Here is a 26,527-nt window from a genome sequence, read left to right on the forward strand (position 1 = left end):
CAATGGTGACGTTCGTGTCAGTAATTTCAAAACTGTTCAATCGAATCATCAGCTTACATTGCTGTGTCTAAAACAAAACCCTGTTTAATTTATCAAACGTCATCTATTTTAAAGGGAAATTACATTGCTTCAACCCTGGGTCTTTCAGCCAGGTTTTATAGTTGTCCATCTTGCACTGTCTGACTGAGCAGATACAATATATCAGTCTACATAGGCGAAGTAACGTAACGCAACCCAGAAGCACATTTTTACACTTCCAGTCTATTTTCTTTTTTTTTTGCATGTAACTACAGCAATCAACCTGCATTCTACAACCTACAGTCTTGTGTAGACACGGTGGTCTCGTAACGGTGGCCATTCTGGCTATGGGTCTTGCTAGCTTTGCACTGTAGAGATTTGGGCAAACATGACTCCAGTAAAACAACGTATGGGAAAGCAACACAAGTCTGCTCAAGATTTCCGAATAAATTAAAATCTTAAATAAATCACTGGGTCCAGATAAAAACTGCTAACTGCATAGAGACCTACTTCCAGGGCGTGTGTGTGTGTGTGTGTCGTGTGTGTGTAAGCTTCTGTAGGCAGAACAGTATGTTTCCTGAGGTGTTACCTGGCGGCTCAGTGGGGCAGGGCTGCAGGGTGCACGTCTGTTTGGCCACCGGTTTGGTTAGGGGGTCGCAGCCTCGGACCAGCTCTCTGCCCTGGTAACACTTCACGTCTCTCATCCTCACACCCACACCACACGTCTTAGTGCACTGAGGACACACAGGAGCAGAAACACACCACGGATGAACTGGAAGATGTCTTTGTGGTCTTACTGGTGCTAAGACATTTTACATGTCTGTCCTACATTCAGACTGAATAAAACATAATGAAGAGATGTTTGGGATGTTTTTCACTACATATTGGAATTAGTGAAAATTTATTATTAATGACCAAAAACAAAATTATTTTAGAATCAAACATGATTCTTGACACCACCTTTCTGTGCAGGCATTACACATCAACAGTGTGGTGCAGAAGGGGTGTGACTGGGACTGAACGTGGTTGAAAAATGAGTTCATATCAAAGTGGAAAGATTGAGGAAGATTGAAGTTTTCAGCTGTAAAAGATTCTTTGACACTTCTTCTTCTTCGTCTTCTTTGGACATATTTACAGCTTTTTGTAACTATTTCTGAATCAAAATATATTTGCCTAATATAGTATGGAAACATTTCCCTTTTGCTCTAAACCCTTAACAGCCTCTGTTGTATATAAAAGTAGAAATCTGAACTGGAAATCTGAAAAAAAAATCTATATTTAGTATATTATATATCTGGTCCCAACAAAAACATTGTAGTATCAGAGGGTCTGAGCACAGTTCCAGTCTTCAGGATGAGCAGCACCAAACACCAAAACGTGAATCTACAGTCTGGAAACAGTTTTTACACCTCTCAGCCCCCGTCCACACTGCATACAGTGGTTCGTGCGGCCAACCAGCAAATTTCCAAGCCAAGTCCCTATGGCCTGACTGCTATTATGTTGTAAGGATAGTTTGAAAATGTTTTTATGGACGTTTTAACACTTTTTCCTGTTTATTATTGAATATATTCTAATTGCTGTGGATCCAAGCTAACTACAGCTGCCGTCCTACATGAAGCAGCAAAATAAAAACTGTTCAGAGCCACCTTTCAGTTCATCTCTTTACAACAGTGCGTCTGGACCAAGAGTCCTGTTGGGAAACCCACGATGATCCACTCTCCATATAAGACGTGTGAAAGTAAGGCGTACGGACTGTGTTGACCTCACCTCAGACCAGGGGGTGGTGTACCATTTGAAGCACGGCCTCTCAAAGCAGGTGTTTTCCTCTTCAGGCTTCTCATTGCTTCCACATCCCTCATCATCAAAGATCTGGAACTTTCCTCCACTGATGCCGGCACACAAGACGGTCCTTCGCTTCACTCCACGCCCACAAGTTGTGTTACACTACAGACAAAAACAGCAGAGGTGGTAGAAGTAGACACATTCTTTAAAGTAGAAGTACAGATAAAACTTATTTACTCTAGTAAAAGTAAAAAGTCCTCTCTTGGTTTCTCTGAAGGACATTTGTACCGGCTGTTCGTGTGCAAAGCTGAAACTTCAACTAGGGCACAGTCGCCCTCTCTTGTCTGTTTCGTCCTTTATGTTCTTGTCTTGATGTGTCTGTCATGCGTGATATGCACCGGTCTAGATGTTGGGAAGGCGTGCAAAATTCTCCTCAAATGCATTCAAATTTTACATTTAAATTTAAATTAACAAGCCTGTTGTAAGGAGTAGAAAGTGTAGATATTTGTTTAAAAAAAGTAAATAATTGTCGCAAAAATAAAGTACTCAAGTAAATTACAGACATTAATTACAGTAAAGACTACTTAAGTACAGTAACAAAGTATTTGTACTTGGTTACTTCCCATCTCTGAAATTATTCATATCTTTGTTGACAACTCAAGGGACTTGGACACAAAGCAAAATCTTGCTGATGTGGAAAAGTATAACCTAACTGTAACCATGGTCAAGTTCTTTATTATGATTCTTGATAAATGAATACAAAATAATCAATTGTCCAAATGTTTGTTAACTTTTATGTCAAACAGCAAATCAGTTAATCTATCTATCAGTTATCAGGTCTACTAATAGATAGCTCAATCTTAATTTCGACACTGTGATGAGCCCTCACCCTCTCCCAGTCTTGGCTCAGCCAGTGTGGAGCGCAGTCTCTCTCCCCACAGGGGTGGATGGCCAGTGGCTTGTTTTCCGCAGAGCACTGGTTCTCAGGAACCACGCGACCCTCCGGAGCCTTACAGTACACATGACGCACCATCTTCCCCTGGCCGCATGCCCCCGAGCACTGCAATAACAAGGGTCAAATGTCAAAACTGGATGATTCATAATCAAAAGGAGGCATTTCAGTTCTCATTGCTGCCTCCTTTAGCCAAGTCACGAAGCTCACAGACAAACGCTGCTTGTCAGATGAAGTCAGTTCAGGTCGCCTCACATCATATTAAATAAATAGGAAGCATCACATGCGATGAAATGGCATCATGTCACATCACACTGTGTCAGAGGAAGGGAAAAATGTTATTATGTTGCGTCACATGGGATAAAATATCACATTAATTTAAAATAACATCACAGGAAGTCTGATCATTCCACTGTGCTATTACATGTTACCAGTTGATTATTTACTGTAGTAAAGCATCTGTTCATGTTCTGTGCATTATACAGAGTGGTAGGACACATTCTTGTTTATCTTTTTAGGCAGAGGAAGAAAAAGTACTTTTTATAGCAGCATTATGCCGTTAGTACTGATGTTCAGCTGCCACACCTGCTACTGGATTTCTTAACATTTGTTCCATAACACATCTGCTCATGATGACGGTTTTAAAGAGAAACCAAAAGCTTGAAGCACCCAAAATGTTGTTTTGGAATCAGTGGATCTTGTGGTTACCCAAACTAGATTCCATTCACCTCCACTGAATTGTGTCATCAAAAAACCCTCACAACCTGAAACCAAACTACATGGATAAGTACAGCGAGAAATACGTATATTCTACTTTAAAGTAAAATCAAACGGATATACACTTTACTTTTAACTTAAGGTTAGGGTTTTTAAGGACGTTGTGTTGCTTTAGCCACATCATCCACAGTATAACATACATTGTAACATTTTTTGCTGGGCTATTACATTGGTTCTGTGGGATTGTACAGAGGTACATAAATAAATAATAAAATGTATAAGAGTACATAAAAAATGCAAGGGGTACATGTGCTCACAGTTGTTAATCTTCTAAATAATAATACATATTACCGACTTAACATTTGCTCTTGCAGTGGGGAATAATATATAACTTTGAGGAAAAGAAAATTGCACATCGATCCATGTTTGTGCCTGGTTACACACCATGGTTGTAAATTAGACCTGCGAGTTTCCAGACTTTGACTTTGAATGGAACATTAGGAACCACATTTGTCCGTGCAACACAAAAAAACCCCATAAATTCACACTGTGGCACTTATAACAGTTTTTCTGCTGGAGTAAAAACACCTGGAACAGGCGAGCTGGTTTTTTTTTACACTATCAAGCTCTAAAACCTTTTTTTTTCTATTGAGAGCAGCAGCCACTTTACCGTGATCAGATAAGGGTGATAAAATAAAAAAACCCATACATAGAGTAATTTATTGTCACTCATGTATGCTGACGTGCAGTGCATTATATATGGAGAGTAAAGTCACTCACAGGCCCCCACTCAGACACGGTCCAGTGGCGCTCACAGGGTGGACCGGTGCAGTTTTTGATGTTTGGTGGTTTGGTCATGGCGTCACATGGTCTGGTCTCATCTGAGCAGCGGACATCGCGGGTCACTTGGGCTTTGCGGCCACATTTAGCAGGACACTGGACCAAGGAGAGCCACACAGAGACACATTCAAGCTTATTATAGCCAACACAGTAAATACTTTGTCAGGTAGCATTAACGCAACAGTGTTGCTATCAGAAGGTCCTTGTCCCACTGGAAGACTATCAGACTCAGAGAGTACAATATAGCTGTAGGTGCTCTTGACACTTGAAGTGATGTCAAGCTGCTCCAGTTGATCTTATTTGGAGCCCTTTTTAATCACTTTGTAAAGTTTTACTTTTAAAGAGATATGGGGATAATGAATAACTTTTTTTTTAAAGATAGATCGATTATTGTCCCCAACATGAAACTTTGTTTCCACAGAGTGTGCATTATGGGTGCATCCAAAACAAAGATATATTTACATACAACAACAATACATTTATATTATCATAAAAATGGGTTACATAATAAATGTTTACTACTTATATTTAAACACAAGTGATCTCATACCTCGGTCCACTCTGCCACCTCCCACTGTGGACCGCAGGCGGGGCTCTTGCAGGGTCGTCTCTCCACAGGTCTCTCCAGGTCAGCCATGGTGCAGAGGTCACTGTAGACCGAGCTGTCCAGGCCGGGCGAGAGCATCTTCCAACAGCGAACTTGACGAAACTGGAAACCCTCCCCACAGGTCCTTGAGCACTCGCTCCAGCTGCTCGCCTCCCATCTGAAAGACAAGAGACATACTGAACAATGTCCTGTTGAGCAGTTTGAATAATTTCTGATTCATTGTATTCATCAAAATGTATGGTGTATTCTACCTGGGCTGACATTCTCTCCCAATACAGAAGTCGTGGACCGGCTCCGGTCTGGTCAGAGCATCACAGTACATATCGTGCACCTCCACGCCATCATAACGAATACATGTTACAAAGGACTTTGATACTCCTGGATTGTGAGCAAGAAACAATAAGCTGAAGGGAGACAAACTTATTTATATAGCACATTTTAAACAATAGGAAAAAAAACTCAATGTGCTTTATATTAAAGAAAGAAAGAACAAAAGCCGTTATCATTGAAGATCCCCTCCAGACAGTATTAAGATATATATGCAAGTAGTCTGATTGGAACAATCACTTATCACTCAATCAAGTGTCTTACAGTGTAAATGCACAGCAAGATGTGTGAGCATCAAACTAGTGTCAGAGAGTGTTACAGCCTCCTGGTCTGCAGTCTGTTGGGTTCGAGGTTTAATCAGATCTACAACTGATATCAGGTGGGTGATGACAGATAGTCAAAGATATGAAACTTCCTAATCTGACTGCTCATGGATCTTTAGGTGTGTGTGTGTGTGTGTGTGTGTGTGTGTGTGTGTGTGTGTGTGTGTGTTTGCATGTATGTACCTATAGAGCAGGTCATGCTGCAGGGCTCCTGAGAGGACAGTTTCCAGCGGTACATGTCAGCAGCACTCAGCTTCAGGTTCTTATGGTAGTTCCTTTGATTTCCCCTAAACACACAAACACACACACGCGCACACACACACGCGCACACACACACACACACACACACACACCCACACACACACAAAAACACACACACACACACACACACACACACACACACACACACACACACACACGCACACACACACACAAGGAAAGGAAAACTTAAGCAGTAGTTGTGGCAGCATGTATCCTTGTCATGCAAACATTTAGCTATATTGTGAAATTGTGAAACTCGTACTGTGCATGCAAATGGTCAGTGAAGAAGTGGATTTATACTGCCGGAGCAGTTTTTTCTATCAAAGTTTTGACACTTTTCATCATTACAGTTTTTTACGATTGTTTACACACTAAAATAAAAATTTCCACATAACTTGTGAAATTCTACTCCAAGGAGCAAAACACCTCCACAGATTTGCACAACATTACACACAATGTCTGCTTCACCCTTTTTGCAAAACATTACACACAGGGATTTGTAAAACTCTACACACATTTTCACACCTTAGACACAGATAAGGATTGTGAGGTTACTTCCTTGTCCACCAGGTGTGGAAGCACACATGTGCTAATTTGAAAACGCAGCACTCAGCCAGACGGAGAGATGATGAATAGTTACAGTATTCTTGTTGCTTTTACAGTAGTTTTTCTTCAGAGTCAAAGTGTATGTACTTCATGCAGTAATTTTTATTTGTCTACAGATTTTATTTGTTTCATTGATTTCATTGTTGGTTGATTACTGTAACTGATTGTGGTAAGAAATACTGTAAGTATTGAAATAAATACTTGAAATATTCAGTCTGCAGCATCAGTGTTGTGCAGTGCTTGGTAAGTTTATAGTAGGCCTATTTGTGTACATTCTCCCTATATCTCAAACTAATCATGAAGTTGTGGGTTTGTCACTATTTCTTTTGACATCTAAATTATCCCTTACATAACAATGTCTGGCCAAAAACCTAGCACATGCACATCCTAAAATTAGTTTTTTTACAAATGTGTTTTTTATTTATCACAGCAGTGTGAAACTGGCGGCAATAGTGTCTGATTATTGACGACTGTGTTGGTTCAATAAAAACTAATAGCATTTTCACAAATATGTGTATATGTTTTGACTGAAGTGTGTATGTTTTGACTGAAGTGTGTCATTTTGCAAACAATCTCGGAATTATGCAAATTGGGTGTGGTGTTTGGATAATTGTGATTATATTTTGAAAAAAAGAACCCGGTTTTCAAAATTGCGTGTAAACAATTGAAAAAAACTGTAAAATCCTCTGTTGTGAATCCAAACTGATTTCAGCTACCGTCCTTCACGAAGGAGCAAAATATAAACATTTAAAGACTACAGATAGATTTTCAAAACATACATTTTCCGTACATTTAAGGATACCCAGTTGTGCAGATCCAGAAACACACATACACTCTAAGACTGTCTCCCGGGCCTCAGACAACCAAATTGTGACAGCTGATTCACAGCCTGCATCCCGGCAGACGCACTTTGTTTTTTCATCACATCACATAAAAGTCATGCACATTCTTGTCATAACACCGGTCATTCCCTCCGCCTCAGCCAGCCGCCAGACGTTTATTTGAATATCACAGGCACTTTGAGTTATACCTCGCCGGCACCCCTCCATGTTAGCCAGACTGATTCCTGCACATTATTTTCTCCCAAGAGGTGACTACAGTCTGACAGCACACTTTCCCCCTTTGCATCATATTTCTCACTTCTTTTGCAAATACCTTGAATTATTTGTTTCTAAGTGTGCCTGTATCCCCCTCCTCCCCTCTGTGCTCCTCTGCTCTGCTCGTTTCCTCTCTTCTCTCTGTCTCTCGGAGGAAAGGGCGTGTCATTGTGTGTTTTATAGCTGCTGGCTGCAGAACGGGTGAAGCCGTGTTTGGACACAGAGGAAGCCAACATGAATTATAAATATGATGAATGCAAAACCTGCCAGGTCTACCTGTCTGCCTGCCCTGCAGCCTGTATATCTACCTGTATAACCACCTTACTGCCTGTATATCTACCTGTCTGCCTGCCCTTGTCAGTTAACCTGTATAGGTTAACCTGTAACCTGTATAGATTAACTGACAAGTCTGCTGTATAACTACCTATCTGCTTGTATATTTAGCTGTTTACCTGCTTTACTGCCTGTCTACCTATCTAACTGCCTGTCTGTCTAACTGCTTTACTGTCTATCTGTCTTCCTCCTTCACTGCCTGTATATCAGTCAGTTTACCTGCTGTACTGTCTATCTGTCCACCTGCTGCTCCTGCTGTCTACCTGCTGGCGAAACACGGCATTGTCTCTGTACCTGTCTTTCTTACTACATTACTTGCGTTTTTGCGTAGTTGTCTAACTCTCTCACTTTGCCTTTGCTACTTGGCTGCCCTACTGCTTGCTCTGCTTTATGCTCTGTCTGCCTGTTTGATTCTATGTACCTTTGCTTTTCCCACTGCCTGTCACACAGCCTGTCTCACTGCCACTTCCTCTGGCTATGTCTCTCTGAGGATGTCCACACCACCTAGCCTGCTTCTCGTACAGCCTGCAGCATATTTCCCTCAGCCAGCGGCAGACCCAGGGGCTTGACAGTGTCTGAACATTCAGGCCCGGTGTGACCAAACCTGAAAATATTGAATCCAGACTTAACCCAGCCTGAGGGATAACAGCTTTCTGTGAGCCCAAACTTAAATTTTTGCAAAGTGGACCATAGATAAAACACATTTGAGATTTATTTAAAGCTATTTTTATTTGTTTTCTGTTAGATTACCTGGTTCTGTTGGAGCGGCTGGAGGTCCTCCCACTCTGCACTGTTTTGTTCTGGTAGGAACTGTCTCCGCTGTCGTTGCGTTTGCGACCCAGAGTAAACTCCAGCGTCTCGTTCAGACCAAAAGGGCCGTCTTGCTCCAGGCTGCTCAGGTCCAGCTCTGCTGGTCCCACCTCTGACGAGAACAAACTGTCTCCCTCCGTCAGCAGCTGATTGGTTGAGATATTGATGAGCAGCTCATCAGGGCCAATTCGGCCATCCAGCAGGACCCTCCATATGAGATTTGGGGAGTCTGGCCCCGTATCCAGGGGCCCACCATCAGGGGCAGGGTTGGCAGTGCTGCCTGTATGGCTGCTGTTTCCTTCTGTTAGATCAAAGTGGAAAAATTCAGCTTGGAGAGTAAATTCATACATCTTATTTAAGTGCAATCTGTGATGTCTTTTGGTCATGTTTGCACTTGAGAGTGTTATTTCATATTCAGTTCAGATTGGAAAACTTTGCAACTGTTTTCTGGTCTACATTTGTTTTCTGTTGGAATGAACACAAGCTAAAGTGTCAGAGCTGTGCATCGTAGGGTGTTTACCTGCATTTTAGTCTTAGTTCCTCATTGATTAATGCTTTCTGTTTCTTTGTAGAATCTTTGTAGATGTCGGAACGTACCATAACATCAAGAAATTCAAAGCCCAGACATTGATATTTATTTATTTTATTATTATTAAAGTATTTCTGATTCTGATTCTGATTCCACATTTTCACATTTTACAAAGTACAATATAATGCGATCTAATACAACAGCCCAAAACAATGTTTTGATGCTGTGTCAGATGCATTATACAAACAGGTTTATATGCATTTCAGTAACATGAATACTGATGATGTTCTGATATCTTCAAGGTTGTGTAAAAGCATAACATAATACAGACTATAAAAACTGTATATTAAGAGGGAGAATAAAATATCAGACACACCTCTCAATATCATGCAACACCACCGCTATGCCCGGCCTACATAGAGTTTAGTGTATTTATTTATTCATTAAAGATATTTTGGGGGGGGTTTATGCCTTTATTTGATAAGACAGGTGAAGACAGACAGGAAAGGGGGGAGACAGGGGAGGGGAGACATGCAGCAAAGGGCAGAGAGGACAAATGTTGCATTGCAACCAACTGGGGAAGCTGCGTTAAGGCGCTCTACCACATGAGCTACCATTCGCCCCAAATTCAGTGTATAGAAGGACACTAAATGTATCTTGTGGAAATGTGTGCTAGTCTGCACTTTTTACAGGTAAAAATGTGAAATTGAACAGAAACAGAAAAGGAAGGTGTGAAGGTAAACTCAGCTTAAACTGCTTCAGTCAGCGGCCAGTATCTGTTCTGTAGTATGACGTCAGGCTGTGTAGAAAGTATGGTGAGCCTTTCAACCACCTCTCCATCTCATCTCACTACCCAAAGCGGTGGTGTAATGGACTCGGCAGTCAGCTGAGCGAGCTGAGAGCCTGCAGGAAGGCCATTACTGTCTCATGTTTGTGATGCAGCCATTTTAAAAAGGAGAAAACACCACGAAACTCTGAATTTTTCATCTGCCTCTGATCCTCTTTATGTGTCTGTACCATGAATAATGCAGAATTCCAAAGGGCCATCTCACAGATACACAGAAAAAGAGAGCTAGATAGAAGATCGGTTGTAAAATCTGACCTATTTTGTCTCATCTGCAATGGACCACTGAACTACCTGATTTATTCTCTTTCTTAGTTTCTCTTCCTTTCAGTTTTTTTCCCCTTTCTCACACATTCTCCATCTCTCCTTTTCTGTCTCTTAGAGCCCAGCCAATATATTTTATTATTATTTTATAACAGATATATTGGTATTGGCATATATGTCTCCTGATAAGTAACAATACATTACATTATAAAAATGCAAAAGATAAATTGACCGTCCCCACTTTCTCACTGTTACCACAGACTCAGAATAGTTGCTCAGAGGAACTGCTACACTTGCTTACAGGTTATCATCATTGTGTGTATTAGTATTATATTAGTGCTACATTGTTACTCGCTACCTGGTTGTGTTAAACACCAAAGCAATGACATCATATTACTACAGGTGTCACCAGAGTCAGTGAAAACAACAAATCTCAGATCACTTTAGTTTTCAAAGTGGAAGGCAACAGTGAATACAAGTGAAAAAATATTACATTAGTTATCAAAAGAGATAACAGACAAATATAATAGCCCAAATGTGTGTGATTTGGTTGGAGAGGTAGCTCAGAGATACAGTAGTTTTGGGGTTTTTTGCCTTAGGACAGACCTTTCTAACAGCAATGTTAGGGTATCTTTGTTCAATTGTTGAATGTCTGTGAGATCAGTTAACATAATCATGATCCCAAAGGCATCCAGGAATTGAGCAAAACTATGCAAAAGTAAAAGTAAGTAAGTTTTTCCAAGCTTTGTCTGAGGGGAGGCCCACAGACTCTAAACCCCTGCTTTAGCACGTGTATCACACTGCCCATAAAATGTAAAAGGTCTCAAAGTAACTTCAGAGGAATATTCACTCAGTTCTGCTTCTCCAAAGTAATGATTGTAAATAAAATATCTTTGGGTTGTGGGCTGCTGGTTGATCAAAATAAGCATCACCTTGGACTCTATGGGCATTAAATGATGAATCGATTAATAATAATAATAATAATAATAATAATAATAATAATAATAATAATAGATTTTAACCACAAATATTTCATACATCACAAACAGTTCCAAGGTCACAGACAGTCCCTACCTGAATATTTTCGGTCAGCTGCTCCATCCACGTCACAGTCGATGGACGCTGTTTCCTCGTACACCTCATTGGTCTCTTGGCCCTTCTGTCCCTCGGCACCTCCTGGTTCTAACTGGCCCTCAGGAGCCGCCTGGTCATATATACTGTTGTTAGGGGAAAGCAGACCCCCCACCTCCACAGAAACTTCCCCGGCTGAGGTGTCTGATCCTGTGTAGACGGGAGGAGGTGGGACAGGTGGAAGGGAGTCTCGGAGGACGGTGTATTCGTATGTGATGTACGGTGTGCGACCGTTCTGGTTCCACACCTGAGTGACGAGAAAGAAGTGAGTCATGTCAAGGTCAGGTGTTTCAGGCCAGTAAGAAGGAGAGTTAAAAACAAACCAGGACCAAATCCACTCAAATTATTTTCACATTAAGACCTTTGCACACCATGACGGTTATTTTGTCCATGTTTAACTGTCATCCCTTATAACTGGTTTCAGAACTTCAATTGAAATTTTCTTAAAAGCTTAAGAAAGAGAAATGTGAGCATGCGTTGTATGAAGGTGATGTTTCCCCATGGACAATGAGCAATGTAGCCACAGGACTGGCAGGATGTATTGCAGGGTAGTTACAAGTAGTTTTATACTGTGCTTGACTTGCCACACACACTATCAGCTCTAATAGGTGTGAGTCTGCCACAGCTTTACAAATAACTGGACGTAAGATTATAATTACAGAAAGAATATAAAGCTTTAAGGCCAAAACCAGAATGAAGTCTGTGACATTTTACATGTTAGCCTGATTATAAAAACTCATTGTTAGCAGAGAGGGACCAGCGGAGTCACAATGAATGTCCAGGAGGATCTCTGTGTTCCAACATCCTGCAGGGAGATCTATCAAACCTGGCCTGTGACATGGACACTCTTTGGGATTTATGGCCACTGTCAGAACACAAGGCCTGTATTCAATCAGCCTGAGACACAGACTCATTATTACGTCTGCATGACATTTACATCATAGACATTTGGCAGACACTCTTACAAAGGAGACGATACACTTTATTTTGGGCAGGGGCTACGCTGCAACAGTATCACCACTTCAATCACACATGAGCATCTTGCTGCCAGGAAATATTCTGAATAGACTCTGTTCTCTTTACTTTTTGTTGCTGTAAGTGTTGGCAGTCTCCATTGCTACCCCAAAAAACAAAATGCTTCATGAGTAAACAATCTTAATCATTAAGTTCAAGAGTTAATAACAGTATGGCCTAGAGCTTAAATCTTGGGCTTCTTATTTCAGAATTAGCTAACTGCTGAGGCCAAAACAACAAATGTTTCTTTGTTTCTGTAGTTTAAAGGCTTTTAGAGAACCTTAGTTGAATATTACAGTGTAATTATGAAGGTAATTAAGGTAGATAGATTGTGCAATTCATATATGTGCATTTCATGTTAGGGGTTAGAGGTCACAGGGCAGGCTGGTGCAGGACAGGTCAGACTCTTCTTCACAGGGAAGAAACTACACTAAACAAAGTAGATGGGTAACGTCAATATGAGTGTGGAGGAGGAGTTGAAGTGAGAGAGGTGGATGGAGGAGGGCTGGGTGTACCAGAATGTTGATGGCCTGGTCGATGGGTCCTTTGGCGACAATGTACTCGATCCCGGTCTCGTAGACATCCATGGGCCGACGGTACTTGAAAACGGTTCCTGCTGCGTGAAAATTCTGGGGACTGTCAACCTTGTAGGCCCCATTAAAGAAGAAGTTGCCCGCTTGGTCGGTCACAGCTGGAGAAGAAGATAAATTGAAAAATCTGAGAGGTACAAAACCCATTGAAAATCAGTGAACTCCAGATTGAGTCAGAAAAAGCCAAAGGCCTGCATTGTCTCCATCAAGTTAACTGACATTAGTGTGTGTGTGTGTGTGTGTGTGTGTGTGTATGTGTGTGTGTGTGTGTGTGTGTGTGTGTGTGTGTGTGTGTGTGTGTGTGTGTGTGTGTGTGTGTGTGTGTGTGTGTGTGTGTGTGTTTGTGTGTGTGAATGAGGAGCAGGGAAAGTGGAAGTACCCACCTAGAACATCAGCCGACTTCTTTCTCTCAATGATCTGGATGTCCCATGATCCTTCAGGGATTTGAGTGATAAAAGAGTAACCTTGACAACAGAAAAAGGAAGTAGTCAGTGTCACCTCATGTGTTTTTATATACCCTTTTAAGTTTTATTTTATGTTGTTTTTGTAACCAAGAAAAATGTTCTGACCAGTCCTAATGACTTTAATCAGTTCAATTTCTCTGAATCTTTTGGTGTGTATCAGACAGAGAAAGTCCTATCCTATATTAATTAGTTATAGCTAGTGATAAAAAAACATTTGTGTGCGTCCAGCAAGGGAAAACTGGACACGAGGCTCACCCAGAGTCATGGCCCCACGGCGGAAGTTTCCAGTGACTCTGCTGCAACTGCTGCCGTCCCCCTGGCAGACCCCACACTTATCCAAGGTGTTCGAGGAAAACAGTACTCCGTCACATCCGATTGGCTGTGCAGCGAAGCAGGAAGTGGAAGAAGAGAGGATAACATTAAAAAAAAATCTGTAAATCATAATTACATTTAAATAGCATGCTAATGATGAAGTTAGGAAATATTTTGTGTCATAAGGTTACATTATTTCTAAAGTTGATCAAAAAAGAATCTGACATAAAATGAATCATTTAAAAAAATATGTGTAGAGGATGAGTACTACTGAAAGATGTGACTTCTGCCTCATTTCTCTCTGTGATGCACTCATTTTTTTGTTTTGATTTATTCATGTTTATGTCTACATGTTGTGTATTTATGTTAAGATTTTTTGGCCAGAGTCATACATCAACTTTAATGTGAAAAGTCACAGTACATGCAGTTGGTTGCCTCCATCCTTAAAAAAACCCCAACTAAAAATCATTAACAAAATAATTCTAAAATGGATAAAATGTTAGCAGCACAAGGCAAACAAACAAACAACTGTTTCATTTCTAAATGCGTTTCCTCCCTCTGTTTCATCCTCATCACACTGTTGCTCTGAAAGGAACATGACTAATCTTATGTGTAAAAATAGTTTGGATGGAGCATAACAGGGGTACTGCCTATTAAATTAAGGGTCTATCTGGCTTTTTGGTTGGGGAAGGTTGATGCCACTTTTCGGCCACTGTGTAACTTTCTGCATACACTCAGTTGTTTTTATGAATATTCTGTAAGTTTACACCTCAAACAAATTATTGTTTGTCAGAAAGTTGCTATGCTACCGTAGCAGCTGTGGGTCTTTCGGTCATACAAACTTGGTGTGTTGCTCTCAGTGGTGCTGAAAACTGAGAGTGGAGTTAAACTGTTTGAGGGGAAGTAAAACAGAGACAAAGTAAAGAAGCTGCTGGACTCACCTCACACTTACCATCCACGCAGACACCACGGTAACTGCTGTACTTGCAGGAAGTTCCGTCTCGCGCCATCACCATCAGCTGCCTCTGGCCATCAGTTGTGGTGCAGTGGAGGTCACAGGGGTTGCTGGAGATGTGAACGTAGTCGTCTGGAGAGGAACACAGTTCAATGGTCGTCAAAGGTTGTGTTCACCTGATGAATGTAAGTCCAATATTCACTCTCCTTTTAGCTCTGATTTGGTCTCCACCAACTCCTGAGGAAAACCTCTGGCTCTTTAGACACTAGATGTTCGACTTTGATCACTAGCTAGTTGATAACTTTGTCTGTCTGTTGTTTGGTGTGGGGCAGGTGGTGCAGAGGGTTTCAGAGGGTCTATGGGTTCAGCATTGACTACTTTCCTTTGATTTATTGTTAGTCCTCTAGTCCTTGACCCTTATTGTATCCCTCCATTCCCATTACTTGTTTCTCATTCAACCTTTTATTTCAGTAATTGCCAAAATCAAAGCGGTGAATAAATGAAAAAACATTCAGATAATAATTAGGAACAGATTTTAAAACAACATTCTTTATCAACAGGCAGTTACATCTGAATAGAAAAACATAAAGCATATCAGAAGACACAATTTGTTTAAAGATGTCATATAAAGGATTCTACTGTTTTGGATGTAGGACAATGTTGAAGCTCAACAGCTCAGACACAAGACCTCATTCACCTCTGGTCTGTTAAATGGGCTAAAGAGAAATTGTTAAGGCATTTTATGGATGTTATTACCAGGATACAGAGGTTTCCACTGGTAGTTCCTCCCATTGTAAAGCTGGGAGTTGAAGGACCAGCACTGCTCCTCTCTGAAGCTCCTCCCAGTGGCAGGGCATTCCTGCAGTGCAGAGAGACAGCACAGACCATTAAAAGAGGTCTGTTTCACACTTGTTAGAACTTGGTTTTACAGTATGTTGCACAAATAAAGTATTTTTAAGCGTTTATTTGTGCAGGGATGGTTTTCTTAGAATACACTATCATTCTGAGCTCCGCCCGGCTTCACTTTCACACAGCTACATTCAGTCACGCCTGGAGGGTGTCCGCCTCAACCACAGTCTTCTACTGTCAGCCAGTCAGAGGTACTGTGTTTGTTTTAATAAAGATGTGAAATAAAGTGATGAGAAATTAACTGGAAATCTGTGACTCACTTTAGTGTTACAGAGATGATATTTCTTAGCAGTTCCTGTACAGGTCATGTTGTCCTTCCCAGCAGCAACTTTCTTTCTTTGGACAGAAAGCAAACATTTGGAGAAATAACAACATATTAGAAAATGTAACCATAACCATAATGAGATACCAGGTTAAGAATCATGTCGTGTGGGCTTAGAGTGCATTCACCCCAAATATACTAATCTACTAATTTGATCTATTATTATTATCTGAGTGCATTGTAATGCGTGTGTGCAAGTAGAAAGTGCAGCTACACAAATGTGCTTGTGTATGAATATGCGTATCCATGATTTACTGCTGGTATAACTTCTGAGTGTGTGAATGAGTACATATGTGTATGAATTATTTACGTTGTGGGGACACAAATCTGTTCACTCACATTGTAAGGACTCGCCTCCATCTGAGGACAAAAAAAGCTGGTCCCCATAAAATGAAGCAGTTATTTCAGCTTAAGAATTTTTAAGGGTTTATACTTCAACCTTTTTACTTGTGGTTAGAAAAAGGTTTATGTTAAAGGGATAGTTAGAAACATTTCGAGAAATATGATTATTGGCTTTCTTACAAAGAGTTAGGTGAGTGGTATCAATCGTATTTCTCAAAATGAAAAACTATTCCTTTAAGGTGACTAGCAAATGTATTATCTAATTTGGGACAACTAAAAGTTTGAGCTCAGGATCGGGACCAAACTGCAAATCAATTCATGTCTCACTCATTACATTGTACGGACACTGATGTGCAAATCATATCCCTCATGTTAACAGCAAGAAAACTTGATGAAAAAATTCCATAAGGAAAAAGAAAAAGTTAAATGTATTCTAGATTTGTTACATTATGGACAACTTATTGACTTTTATCTTACAGACTTTGCAAATGTTGCTCCATATGTCAGAACTGAACTCAAGTGTGGACCTGGAAAAAACTTGATCTAGGTCCTAAAATTTATAGAAATACACATCTGTGTGTGTGTGCAGATTGACTGACCTCTGTTTGAGGCAATGTCTTTCCTGTGACATCACTCCCCCTCCACAGGTACGAGTGCAGGCTGTCCACTTGGCCCACTCCCCCCACCAGTACGTGGTCACCTCCAGCTCCTCCTCCAGACTGTTGGATGCCACGCTGTCCTCCTGAAAACACACACACACACACACACACACACACACACACACACACACACACACACACACACACACACAAATACATATAGACACACAAGGAATGGTAATTCAGTTGGCAGTTATAGTAGTAGCATTAGTCACATTTACATTATTAAGACCTATGGAGAAGCGGCTGTTTGTGTTTACAGTGCATCTAAATCTGCCAACACTTTCAGACAAACCGAAACTTTTCATAGTGAATCAAATCAGATGACTTTTACTATTCCATTCATATCTTTATTTATAGCTGTGCACTTGCAATTACAATTTTGTGAGGTGGTAAAATAATTTAGTTTGAGTGACTAAAAGTAATGAATCCATCAGAATGTGGCTGCACAACCATAGCCACAAAACATCCTTGAGCTCTGAAGACGGGTTTTACATGGGCCACAACTGGGCCACAACTTAGCCTTTCTATGACCAGGCCTGTATCTAAAAGCAGATTATATTTGATTGGTTGCATGTGGGCAATATTTGGCCCAGAATCTCAGTTCTGTCGCAACCCCAATAATAAATCTTACACATGGCTGGTAACATTTTTTTTAATCCTTTATTTATCCACACTGAGAGAAATCCTCTCTTTTTCATACCACTTTGGGTCCACAGTACTGTTTCTATTGGTACTTTTGCTATACTGGCCAATAAGGGCCTAAATTCAACCATATATTGGCCATGTGCCATAGTCATTATTTTAGTATGTGTGAGTAACACTAGCAAAAGTAGCAGTATCATTAAAGACAGCAGTAATGTTATCCATAGCATTAATGGGAGTGGTACAAAAACAGTAGTGGTGGAGGCATACGCAGTAGGCGTTGTAATGGACATAATAGATGAAGTAAAAGTAGAATTAGTACAAGCTGTAGTGTTTGTAACAACAATATTTGGTGTAGTATAAGTCATTGCAGCATTGGTAACAGTGACAACAATTGCAGTAATTGTAAAAGTGTTAGTAGTACTCTGATTCCAGTGTGTAAAACTGTTACACAAATGATTGGACAGTCAGAACAGAGTGCGTCAGAAGCAAATAGAATGACAGTAAATGAGCGTCAGAGTGTTTTGTGTTGGGGCTCCAACGCGTGAAGATGGTCAGCATTTCACACATTCCTGACGTGCAGGAGCAGCATTAATTCAGGCCGATGGCTGCGTCCCTTCATTCAGACAGATTCATCAGAGTGACCGCTGGAATGTGCACTGAGCTCCTTGTAAAGGTGTGAGACAGAGCAGCTGTGTGAGAGGGCGAGAGACACTGGAAATACCAGACAGGAGGCGTAAGTGAGAGAGAGAGAGAGAGTGAGAGATAGATGAGAGAGAGAGAGAAAGAGAGAGAGAGAGAGAGAGAGAGAGATACAGAAAAGAGGGCAGGATGGGAAGAGACAATGACTGACAGATCAGTCAGTTCTCAGATCACTTTTTAAAGTTAGTCTTTACACTTTTCATGTTGTTTCTTTTCTTTCAATCTTAGCCTGTTGTTAATGCATTATAATTCTAAAATTGTCTGTGATTTTGTGTTTAAAATCATTTAACATAATAAAACATTAACATGTAATAGTACCTTTCAAGGTTTTTTCAGGCAGATGGACCTGCCCTCTTATTGAGCTCTGTATGTATCTTTGGTTTAAACAAGAGCAGGAAGCCCTTAAAAATGCAGCTGTTGTTTGATATTGAAGGTGACAGTAAAAATGGAAGCTGTCTCAGGATAGTGGTATTCTAAATGAAGGAATACATTTCCATGAAGTAACATTACTGTACCTGTAAGAGATGCCTGTAGAAGTGGAAATCTTGTAGCACATCAAGCAGACAACGTTTAAATAATAAGAGTCTATTGTATATCTACTTGAAAATCAATAAGTTTCAGATTTCTGCTTGGAAAATAGGATTAATACACAAGATCAATAATAAAGTAACTAATTATGTTGACGTGACTGGCACACTTAGTTACCAACTGGCAGAGGTGGATGAAGTACTCAGAAATTGTACTTTAGTAAAAGTAGCAATATCACAGTGTAGAAATACGTAGTTACAAGTGATTGCATTCAAATTTCCTTAAGTTAAAGTACAAAAATATTAGCATCAAAACATACTTTACATATCAAAGTAAAATTACTCATTATGCAGAATGGCCCATTTCCGAATAATGTATATAATATTTTTGGATTATAATTATTGATGCATCGCAAACTAAAAAACGCATCTGTTCAGACTGCACCTTAGCCCATGAAAAGGAAAAAATAATAATAATAACAATCTCTCAACAGTTCACCATATTTGATGAAGTTGATGATGATGATGATTCTCTTTGGTTGTATCCACATGGTTGAATGCAAATTAATTAACTGGAGTTAAAAGTAGAATATTTGCCTCTGAAATAAAGTGGCAGAAAATGGAAACAAGTAAAGTAAAAGTACCTCAAAATAGTAGTTAACTACAGTGCTTGAGTAAATGTACTTGGTTACTTTCCACCACTACTAGCTGACATTCTCACAAAAGCTCTGGCTAGCTCTGTGGTCATTTCACTGACCTACTGATACTCAATGAAAGAGAAGATTACCTAAAGTAAAGTCAAACTCAAAAAGTCATGGTCATGGATGCTGTGACTGATCTCTGATGTTTCCCTCAGCTTTAATGTCACGGCTGAGGAGGTGGGTGTTGTTGTGATGGAACCTTTGCTTCCAAACTTGTCATGTCTGAGGGAAAATGTCAACAGGTGTGAACATTGCAAGTGATTTTGTCTGCACAAATTTATAGAGAGCTTCAGCACTTGTGAGCTATAGTAGACAGTCCCAGTAACACTGGCCAGACAATGTATTTACTGTATCTATAACTGTATGTAATAGAGTTGTTGAAGGTTGGATTGAACAATTGATATACTTAAGTTCAAACACTGGTCTTATTATGATGCTTTATGCATATTCAATTATGTGAGTCCTTCCTCTACACTCAGTTTGATTGAAAATGGGCATGTTTAGTGTTGTATTGGTCTTTTACTACACTTGGCAGTGGCCACAGTTTCACCTAGGCTTCCTACACATCTAGAGTTATTGCTGGACAAAACCTGATTCAATTTTCAGCCACATTTACATCTAAATTTCCCAAAATCTCAGAATACTTCTCTGAAATGACACAGCTCAGTCCATCTGGTGTCATCACAATCCAGTGAGAGGTGTCTGATTCATGTTTATTAGACAACCAAAAGACAGTGGCTGTGGCTCAGAAGGTAGAGCGGATCGTCCACTAATTGTTTGTGTGGGCCTTTGTCATCACTGTATGAATGGTTAATGTGGCGTGTGGTGTAAAGCACCTTGAGTGGTCGGAAGACAAGAAAGGTTATATAAGTACAGTCCATTTACCATTTAAGTCGCAGTGTTTTTTGTTACATTAGCAGAGAGATTTCCTGTTTCCTATGTACCTGCAGCCCCCTGGTGGACAGGTTCCCCACAGACACTGCCAGCGTCAGGAAGCCCAACAGGACCACGCCCGTCTCCCCGCACTGTTCCCATGACCACAACCTCATCCTGGTTAAACAGAGAAAGAGATAAAGAAATAAAGACTGGTTTAATATGTGCACAACAAAAAAAGAAATATCTGGTGAACTGAACCTAGACCAGTTCCACCAGGCACTGTTCTGTAATTGACCCCTGACTTTTGTGAAGAGTGTATAAAGCATATAGTTATGAAAGATAAGTAAAACATCTCTGCTGTCATAGGAAACCCAGATTTCTAAAGATTGCATTTTCTTCTCAATGTGTGGTAATGAAATACTGAAACATTTGAGAAAACTGTTGGGTAAATGTGAAGGTACACCGTACTGCCTTGTGTCCTGTTTGTGATGATAGACAATCAACTGCCAGAAATCAGCAACCTCTCAAGCACTCAACACCCAGACCAGATACACGTGACAGTTTTCACCAAACACAGAGCAGCCAATGTTTTGATTAATGGAGGGAATTTCGGCCAGAAATCTGTCTGTTTCACCCAGTGATGAGTCTAACAAAGGCTGAAGGGTATGAAGGGAAATATCATAACCACTAATGAGTTCTCGTGGCATTAAAAACCCACGTCCAGGCACTTATGTGAATTGTAGATGAAAGCATACTGCTGAGATGTGTGGGTGTTTTTTTCATGTCTTTTCCCTCTCCAAATTGAGGCCTCTCAGCTTCCAAACCCACAGAAAGGCCTGAAGTTGGATTTTTTTACGCCACGAGAACACATTTGTGGTCGTAATATTTCCTTTCTGACTCTCCAGTGAAATCTCTCTCCCCCAAAGAACATCTGTGGTTGTTTAGGGGGGATACCTGAAGTGCTGCTCCTGTCTTTTGCCTTTGCACAGAGAGGAGAGTGTTTGACAGTAAATCCTGTCAGTGTTGATTATTAAGTTACAAGAGCAGTACAGAGACTATTTACAGCACAAAATGGACACACATCCAACACTTAATGAGGTGCAGAGAGCATAGTTGCTGTATCTCACTGATTTTGCAGCAGAAATTCATTTTGATGGCCTGATGACAGCAGAATCCAACCCATTTTCACATTTTGACAATTGACAATTCAAAAATAGATGAAAAACAAACTGAACTTAATATTTTGGGAAATACACGTATTTGCTTTCTGTCCAAGATTTAGATGTGAAGATTGTTATCACTCACGTCATGTGCAGTATGGAGCTTTAGTCAGAACATGGTTACCTAGCTTAGCATAAAGACTGGAAAAAGCAAGCCTGACTCCGTAAATAGTTCAAAAACATGCATACCAACACATCTAAAGTTTTACCTTGTTTGTTTGATTGTTCCTGATCCCTCGATCTGTTTCTTCTAACCCTTCATACCGAGTCCCCCTACAGGGATTCTTCCTTTGTCTAACAGCGTCTTAAATGCACTTTCGTAAACAGTGTTTATAAGTGTTTATAAAGGTCCGGTCTGACTCACATTATTGCATTGGAGTCGTATCTTGTGAGTGCATATAAAGCTGGTAGCTGAAAGATGTTCCAGATTACAGCATCAGGTAAACCCTGCTACAAATGTAACCCAGTATGTACTGTCGGGTTTCCAAGCACGTCAGAGAAATGCTTGCGAAACAACGGCACGGCAAGTGAAGGGCATTTTCTCAGACAATGCACACTCACGCCAAAACCAGCGTGCCGGCTACAGGTATTTGAATGTGCTGGCAGTCCATGGCGGGCTGGCGCTGGCATGTAGAGGGTGACACAGACAGGCTGTTGAGAGGCCACAGGTGTTGGAGACAGGAGTTGGACAGTGGAGGGGCCTGTGTAAAAGTTAAACAAGCCCCAATGTGCTGGAAGGATGAAGGTAAGTTTCCTAGAACTTTACACAGGTAGGCCTTTGTTTGGCTCTTCAGACTATAAGGAAATGTAGATGTCTGTATGTAAAGGATAACATGAACAGGCACAGACAGACTCCTTTTCCTGTGGAGGGTAGTTGTATATACGAGTTTAATGACTCAATGAAGGCTTTGATTTGAAAGTAATACTGAACCAAAAACCTATGTTTAGAGAGACACTTATCCCAGCAGTCTGCAGAACGGCAGCACTGAAAAGCTTGTATCTTGCTCCTTTGTGGATGCTTGGATTCACAGTTTCATTGCCAAAAAATAAATACACAAATCTAAAAAAAGACGTTCCATAGAAACTTCTCAAACTACTCTTAATGATAATTAATAATAATGTTCTTTTGTCAATTTGTATGATCACTATGTGAAAACACAGCTCATGATCACCATTAAACGTATTGTACTGTTATATTTCTAAATATACCATTTACCATCAGGAAAAAAAGATGTGATGTAGAAGTACAGCTAATTACTGGTACTAAGCGACAAACAAAAACGTTTTTGTCACATTTATATTAACTATAAACTATAAATATATATTAAATACAAATATACAAAAGTAGGGAACATACTGAGCATAAAAATGAATACTGAAGGGGGCCGGGTTAGCTCAGTCGGTAGAGCTGGCGACCCATATATGCAGCAGCCCGGGTTCGAGTCCAATCTGCGGCCCTTTGATGCATGTCATCCCCTCTCTCTCTGCACCCCCTTCCTGTCTATCTCCAGCTGCCTCTCTATCAAATAAAATAAAAAAAAACTTTAAAAATGAATACTGGTTAGTCATGCTATAGGGGTAATTTGAGAACTTTCTAGGGGCCTTTCAACACTACAGTTGAAAAGTTTAGTAGGTAAAAGATTGTTTGACTTGAATGGTTTCTGGAGGCTCTGTGCTGCACATATGTTCACATATACTTATACACACACACACACAGACAGAGCTTCTAGAAAAGGATTCATAGTACATCCCGTGTCCTCAGGTCCAGTTAGGCAGCCTTGTTAAAATAAGCAAACAGCTCGTCTCGCCCTGTTTGCAGTCTGGCTTTCTCTGGCACTAAATATTGGTGACAGGTGTCTTAAAGCAGGCGCAGCAGCACCTGGACTTCATTATCCAACCAGACACAGCTGGAGTCCGGCCAGCTGCCAAACACACACACACTCACAGACACACACACACTCACAGACACAGCTGCACATGTGTATACACTCAGCCAATGGCGTGACTGAGTACACACACACACACACGTGTTGCCCACCGTGCACGCTCATACTCAAGCTTGAGCCATGTGCACAGGTATGCAAATGCCCTAGCCTGAATGTACACACTCAGAAACGAACACAGTCACAGACTTTCTCATACTCATACTAGTGGCTCACACAGAGACAGAGGTCTCTGCTGCTTACACATGACAGAGGTCTCTGCTGCTTACACATGTACCGGTATATCCATTTTACGGCAATACTTGAGAGGACCATCATTGCATTGATTGATACAATATAATGCTTTCCCTATTCCATAACCCTAACATTTGTCATCACAGCTACCTTAACAGTGACTTAAACCTAAGTTCAAACCATGACCTAAAAATAAGCTGTTGCCCTCAAATGGCCCCTCAACAGTGTGGACTGGCCAAAATGTCTACAATGTCCACAACAATTTTTTCAACCCAACTCATTTTACCATGTGGCTGAAATATCATCATTGTTTACACCATGTCCTCACTTTGCCAAAACATCCTAACTTTGCACCAATGTCCTCATTTTGGTAAATTTTCCCCATTTCGCCAGTGTCCTCATTTCGCTGAATCACTGTCATTTTGTCATAATGTCCTCACTATACAACGATGCCATCAGTTTCGACAATGTCTTGACATTGCCAAAATAACCTCATCTTGGTACAATGTCCTCACTTTGCCAGAAAGTTCTCACTTGGTTGAAACTTTCTCACTTCATGACAGTGTCCTCACTTTGGTCAACTATCCTCATTTTGCCATAATGGCCTCAGTTTACCAGAATGTCCTCATTTGCTAAAATGTTCACACTTTATTACAATGTCCTCATTCTGGCAAAGTGAAGACATGTCTTCAACTGGAAGTCCACACATACAGAAGCTCATGCGCCCATTGAGAAACACGCCCAAACATCCAGAATCTTTCCATCTCATGCTCTCTATGGGTCTTTCTGGCTAACACACACACATACGCACACAACAATCGGCCTGTTGCCTCTTGCTCATCCAGACAGGGTCTTCCTCCTTCCTCCTCCCCTTTGCTGTCGTTTCCCAGCCAGCTGGGCACGGCAGGCACAGAGGACGAAAGTAAACACAGTCCTCTCATCCTCCCTTTCTCCCCCTCCCTCACCCCTGTGCCGTCCCCACCCTGACAGCCCCCTGGGGCCCCTCGCCTCGCTGTCTTGTTTTTGTAGCGCTGGCAGCCTCAGCAGACAGACAGACAGCAGTAGTCTGTCCCCTGGGAGCCTGGACTGGAGCAGAGCAGTCAGACCGATATATCAGACCAATACTGGACTTTTATTATCTAATACTGGATATCAGCCAGGCATGGTTGGTTATCTGTAATGTGAATATCATACAATTAAATGAAAATGTTTTGCAGGTTTAGAATAAGGTAGCGCTGAAATGATGAGTCGATTATTCAGTCAGTAGACTGACAGACAATTAATCAACTTTAATGATCGATAGTTTTATTGGAACAAAATGCAAAATATGGATGGATATGGACACTGGGGACATTAGTGTGGCTTTCTTAAGATGGAAATCTAGATGGATCTAGAAGTGACGGAAAAGAAGACGATGTCTTGCACATGTAACAAATCCAAATAACCATTTCTGAATAAACTAACTGTGAGGATAAGGGGCAGTCGACACTCAATCTCTTTGCCAAACTAGCGTTCACTGTCCATACCACACTGCTACACTCTCATCCATTGTGAGTTGCCAGACACTGTAGTTAGTGCTGTGCAGCAAGCACAATGGTCAACATTAATGAATTGATTGCTGCTGTTTAAAAAGAAAGAAACCGGAGTTCACTACAGACTGCTTTTAATATTGCTAGTACACATACAGTATCTTGACAGCATGTATTCCTGAAGAGGGAACAATGAGATTCTGTTACCACAGTTTAACCAACATATATCAGCATTTATATGTTATATGTTTGTTTACATATTTCCTAAGTCAGACTTCTATACTTTTGCTCACTGAGAAGCAGATAAAGAATTATTGATAAAATGTTCCCATATCTGTAGACTAGACCACATACCTTTGGCAAACTAGTGTACACTGTCCATAACCATAAAGGAGACCACACTGCTACGCTTTCATCCATTGTGAGTTGCCAGACACTGTAGTTAGTCCACATTAATATTGAAATAAATAAAGAAATATTGATATCACGTTCCCATGAGACCTGGACAAAAGAATATTGGTCTGTAGACTAGACCACAAACCAATCATCAACAAGAAGTCATCACAGCTGAGGGCTGCAATGATAAATGTACTGTATTTACATAGTCCTTTAATCCAAGGCACTTTACAATTCACCTCTCATTCCTACATTACCATACAAAATTTGGGGTTCAGTGTCTTGCCAAATGACATGTGGACAGGAGGAGCCAGGGGTCGCAACCCAACCCTGAGATAAGAGGATGACCTGCTCTACCTGAGCTTGGCCTAATGTTTCAGAGAGAAGCGATAACTACTAAAACAGCAGTTCACAGCTAGGAAAGACAGAAGGACAGGAAATGTTCCAGGCCAGCTTTAAACACAGGACATTGCAGTCACATGGTGGTTATGGAAAGTCACAATAGTAATATGCATAGTTTCATTTGAGAGATAGATAGTTAGATGGTTGAGACAATTTTGTTGATTAGATTTGTATGAAAACCACAACATAGTTTAAATGTTTTTCAATATTTATGACATGAAAAAGTGATATAACATATTGGTGATTAGTGTTGCTTCCATGAGCCAACACTCTTCTTTTTCCTCAGTGGCAGTCTCCTCTCAAGCACACATGCAAAGTGGAAAATGGATCGGTGCTCTCCTCGG

At 40.7% G+C, this 26,527-nt stretch overlaps 1 protein-coding gene across 3 annotated transcripts in view; it reads right to left on the reverse strand.

Annotated features, from left to right (window-relative positions):
• The window catches only part of adamtsl2 (ADAMTS-like 2), a 46,621-nt gene that overhangs the window by 1,378 nt on the left and 18,716 nt on the right, over positions 1-26,527 (reverse strand). For all 3 annotated transcript variants that reach the window (XM_051422193.1, XM_051422192.1, XM_051422191.1), the window contains exons 2-18: positions 20,528-20,633; positions 16,949-17,091; positions 15,946-16,021; positions 15,533-15,635; positions 14,763-14,908; positions 13,765-13,888; positions 13,429-13,509; positions 12,971-13,146; positions 11,385-11,688; positions 8,614-8,974; positions 5,750-5,853; positions 5,168-5,294; positions 4,860-5,073; positions 4,250-4,405; positions 2,690-2,860; positions 1,786-1,962; positions 608-752 (exon numbers count right to left, since the gene is read on the reverse strand). In XM_051422193.1, the coding sequence (XP_051278153.1) occupies positions 608-752; positions 1,786-1,962; positions 2,690-2,860; positions 4,250-4,405; positions 4,860-5,073; positions 5,168-5,294; positions 5,750-5,853; positions 8,614-8,974; positions 11,385-11,688; positions 12,971-13,146; positions 13,429-13,509; positions 13,765-13,888; positions 14,763-14,908; positions 15,533-15,635; positions 15,946-16,021; positions 16,949-17,091; positions 20,528-20,632 (2,713 nt within the window). In that variant the 5' untranslated portion in view covers position 20,633. The remainder of the gene's footprint in view (positions 1-607; positions 753-1,785; positions 1,963-2,689; positions 2,861-4,249; positions 4,406-4,859; positions 5,074-5,167; positions 5,295-5,749; positions 5,854-8,613; positions 8,975-11,384; positions 11,689-12,970; positions 13,147-13,428; positions 13,510-13,764; positions 13,889-14,762; positions 14,909-15,532; positions 15,636-15,945; positions 16,022-16,948; positions 17,092-20,527; positions 20,634-26,527) is intronic.

This window comes from Dicentrarchus labrax, unplaced genomic scaffold (genome assembly GCF_905237075.1).
Source record: "Dicentrarchus labrax unplaced genomic scaffold, dlabrax2021, whole genome shotgun sequence".
In the NCBI taxonomy this organism is placed as follows: Eukaryota; Metazoa; Chordata; class Actinopteri; family Moronidae; genus Dicentrarchus; species Dicentrarchus labrax.